Source organism: Pangasianodon hypophthalmus, chromosome 2 (genome assembly GCF_027358585.1).
Source record: "Pangasianodon hypophthalmus isolate fPanHyp1 chromosome 2, fPanHyp1.pri, whole genome shotgun sequence".
NCBI classification, from domain to species: Eukaryota; Metazoa; Chordata; class Actinopteri; order Siluriformes; family Pangasiidae; genus Pangasianodon; species Pangasianodon hypophthalmus.
This window is the reverse complement of record NC_069711.1, coordinates 13,040,835-13,045,237: the sequence shown is the minus strand read 5'-3', so window position 1 is coordinate 13,045,237 and position 4,403 is coordinate 13,040,835. Positions and strand designations below refer to the sequence as shown.

The following is a 4,403-nucleotide window of genomic DNA, read 5'->3' as shown; positions in this document are numbered from 1 at the left end:
TTCCCATTGTAATAGCTGTTATACTGTTTTTCATCTGGATTTAAAATCTAAACAACACAATGTAGTGACTAATTAGTGACTGGGTTATTCCCATACTGCTTAGCACCAATTTTCTGTGGCTTAATTTAGACACACTTTCACACACATACACACAAAAATGAATAATTTACTTGCACATAATTATATAAAAGGATCAGGCATGTACAAAAAGATAAAAACTTCTGAAATCAACAATATTATACAGCTGTAAATAGGACAAGGTATAAAATGCTGAAATTTTGTTGTAATGGGAGTACAATCCAGGCTACACTGTTCACATATAGACATATGTTGGATGTGGAAGTTTAGACCTTGTGCCATCTGTTATCCCTGTATCAAAAGTGTCTTTAAACATCATGTGCAGATGTACTGCTCTTCAGCATTCTCAAAGGTACTGTGTACTTTGTGAGCGGACATTAGTACTTGTGCCATCCTTCATAGATACTTTGTTTTTGTTTCCTTTCATTTATTGACCTTCAGGAGGTACCGTTTTTTTAAACTTTATAGTGCATTTGTATTTGTGAGGTCACCTTTAGATGACCATTGAGAAACGCATAAAACTTTCGCACACCCACACACACTCTCTCACTCTGCCTTCTGAGGCTATGAGTCTTTGAGCATGTTAATGCGGGCGAAGATCTTGAGCGCTGGACCTAGTTTGATGTTCATAGCACTCATTAAGTGGTCCTCCTTCAGTAGCAGCATTGCCTGTCCATCAATCTCTTGAGAACGGAATTCATCCGCAATTTCCTGACAACCTGCCATGTGCACAGAACAATTCTCAATGTTATTAAAAAAGTAAGTTACAAATTATTGCAAGTATTTATTTTATAATTATGTCAAATGACCCTGCCACAATGATTTCCCAATATCCATTTGTAAATCACTGACCTGGCAGAGAGCGGATGAACTCAAACACCTCCTGCACATTCCACTTGGTAGGGTCACATGGCAGGAAGTGCTCACTGAGTGTAGGAACGTCTTCCGGATCGGAGGTGGAGGGCCCTCGGGGTGGCCCCACAGGGCTGGAGCTGGCAGCAGATAGAGGAGATGGTAGCTCCTCATAACTGGAGATGTCTGAGCAGGGACTGGACTCACCTTGACTGGGTTGAGAGGGGAGTGGAGAGGACACGGACTCACCCTGAGACTGCTGGCACACAGAGAGCCTCTGCAAAAACACACACAGAAGTGTGACAAAGGTGTAGACTGCAAATGAAGATGCTGAAGATGGTTCTGATCTTCAGTAATGAAACTATACCATATAGCCAAATGTTATACCACCATATAGACACTTGACCATCACACCCATATGTTTGTCTTCGCCAAACTGTTTCCATAAAGTTCACACATATTCTATACAATTGTATAGAATGTCTTTGTATGCTGTAGTATTACAATATATACATAGTACCCTTCACTGGAACTAAACTAAATCTGGAATGGGATGTTCAACAAGCACATATGATGTGATGGTCAGGTGTCCACAAACTTTTCACCATATAGTGCACATGGTATGGACTAAATAGCACGTTACAATTATATTCCTAAATATTGCAACTGTAATTTATCTCCTCTTGTAATAAAAGACAAATTGGTGAGCTGATGATCTGCAAGTTAGATATTCGCCTATGTTATTCCAAAATAATTCTGTTTGACAAAACAGGATCAGGATGCACACAGCACACAATAAAACATATGCTTTATTGGAGTATGTCAATTCTCAAAGTTTCAGACTTCAAATCCCATGAAACTCAGCCCAAAGCCTCATCCTTCTAATAAATAACTATTAATCAGTGAATGACATTTTAAATTCTTTTAGGTTACATATATTCTCTAGTTTATATAAAGTGAATAACAGATAAAGCATTATGCAATATTCAATTCATTATACTGAACTATATTTATTTTTGTATGTGTGTTGTGTTGTGAAGATGTTAACCTGTTTCTTTGCCTCTGTAGTTCTACAACCTCGATTGTGTGACCTTCTTCTCCACCGATTGGCGGTTTTGGAACGGTCAGGGTGGAAGAGCCCAATGCGTTTTGTGCACCCGACATTGTACCTGGTTAAGAGCAATACAAGCTATGGTTACTAACTGAGCATAGAAATCTCTTGTACCATAGGTGTTAAATTAAACATTAGTATTCAATTGCTGTACCTTTTCGCACACACCACAGAGCAGAATCGCTTGGAGCCTTTAAACTTGTAGGCAAAATCGACCCAGCCGCACAACTCACACGTCAGCTTGGGCTCTTCTGGCTCCTCCTCATCTCTCACTGCTGGATCTGAGAACAGTACAAAGCACACATACAAAAAGCAGGCTTAAACTCCAGCACTTTGAAATTTTACCAAATGAAGAAGAGATCTAAGATAACTGACACTCAAACTAATGTCTAATCTAACTACTGTCTAATCTAATCTCTGAAATGTCTAGCGTATGTAAATGAGTAAATGCTTAAGATATTTGTCTTTATTCCACCACATGTGAAGCAATATTAGATTAATCTGTAAACTAGATTTCATATTTAAGGGTTCACTTCCCACCTTGTTGTGAGGATTCCTCAGGCTCAGAGTCAGTGGTGGTGGGGACGTTGTTCAGTGCGGTTTTCTGTGAGTCTGAAGGCAGTGGCTTCTCTGCTTTCTTAAGGCTGTCTGTCTGAACTGGAGGCCTCTCCACCTGCAACCATGTACAATTACCCATAAATATACAACAAAAATGTTTGTACATTTTTATTTGTGGCATTTATGTATTATTTAAGCGATACCAATAGAAAAAAACTGTTGTAATTTTGAATGATTGCTCTGACCATTATGGCAATATACACCCACTGGCCACTTTAATAGGAACACCTAGACACCTGTTCATTTTTGTAATTATCCAATCAGCCGTCATGCGGCAGAAATGCATAAAAGTCTTTAGATACAGGTCAAGAGCTTCAGTTAATGTTCACATCAAACATCAACATAGGGAAAAATTTGATCTCAGTGACTTTGACCATATCGTGGTTGTTGATGCCAGACTAGCTGCTTTGACTATTACCGCAACTGCTGATACACTCATGCATAACAGTCCATACAACTTATACAGAAGGGTGCAAAATACAAAATATATCCAGTGAGTGGTTCTTCTGTGGGCAAAAATGCCTTGCTGATGAGAGAGGTCCGAATAAAATGGCCAGACTCTTTTAAGCTGAGAGGAAGGCTACTGTAACTCAAATAACCACTCTTTACAACCGTGTTGAGCAGAAAATCATGTTAGAAGGCACAACATGCTGAACCTTGAGGTGGATGGACTAGAACAGCAGAAGACCACATTGTGTTCCTGTCAGCCAAATACAGGCATCTGAGGCTACAATGGGAACAAGCTCACCAAAACTGGAGAAGATTGGAAAAAGACCAGGAGATGTACACTATATGGCCAGAATTTTGTGCACACCTGATCGTCTCACCCTTATGTGTGTCTTCCCCAAACTGTTCCCGCAAAAGTTAGAACCAGACAACTGTATAGGATGCTGTAGCATTACAATTTCCATTCACTGGAATTAAGAGGCCCAAACATGTTCCAGCATGTCCATGTGCACAAAGTGAGGTCCATAAAAACATGGTGTGCAAAGGTTAGAGTGGAAGAACTCAAGCGCCTGCACAGAGACCTGACCTCAACCCCACTGAACACCTTTGTGATGCATTGGAGCACCAACTGCACCCCAGACCTCCTCACTGGACATCAGTACCTGTCCAACAATCCCCATAGCCACGCTCCAAAATCTAGTGGAGGTTATTATAACAGTAAAGGGTGGCTACGGCTGGAATGGGATGTACTTTCTCTACCTCATACCTTGCACATGTACATACATACATACATACATACCTACATATATATATATATATATATATATATATATATATATATATATATATATATATAGAGAGAGAGAGAGAGAGAGAGAGAGAGAGAAAGAGAGAGAGAGAGAGAGATATTGCTATTTGTACTTATGCAACTAACTGCATTTCACTGGCTCTGTACTCGTACTCTGCACAATGACAATAAAGTCGAATCTAATCTAATCTTAAAAAAAGCACATATGGATGTGATGGTCAGGCGTCCACAAATTTTTGGCCATATAGTGTATTCCCAATCTTCTACTGTCCATTTTCAGGGAGCCTTCCTGTTCAGCTTAGACCAGTCTGACTTCCTTTATCAAAAAGGCATTTCCACCTGCAGAACTGCTGCTAACTTGGTGTTTTTTGTTTTTCACACCATTGAGTGTAAACTCTAGGGTGGTTGTGTGTGAAAATCATAGGAGATCAGCAGTTTCTGAAATACTCAAACCAGCCTATCTATGCCATTGTCAAAGTCATGGTTTCA

General features: G+C 39.7%; 1 protein-coding gene across 3 annotated transcripts in view; it reads right to left on the bottom strand.

The window, feature by feature from the left end:
* Positions 1–148: 148 nt before the first annotated feature.
* Positions 149–4,403, bottom strand: part of phc2b (polyhomeotic homolog 2b (Drosophila)) — a 30,079-nt gene continuing 25,824 nt past the window's right edge. For all 3 annotated transcript variants that reach the window (XM_034297989.2, XM_034297980.2, XM_026921042.3), the window contains 5 exons: positions 2,582–2,714; positions 2,196–2,322; positions 1,979–2,099; positions 931–1,207; positions 149–797 (listed from right to left, as the gene is read on the bottom strand). In XM_034297989.2, coding sequence (XP_034153880.1) covers positions 643–797; positions 931–1,207; positions 1,979–2,099; positions 2,196–2,322; positions 2,582–2,714 — 813 coding nt within the window. In that variant the 3' untranslated portion in view covers positions 149–642. The remainder of the gene's footprint in view (positions 798–930; positions 1,208–1,978; positions 2,100–2,195; positions 2,323–2,581; positions 2,715–4,403) is intronic.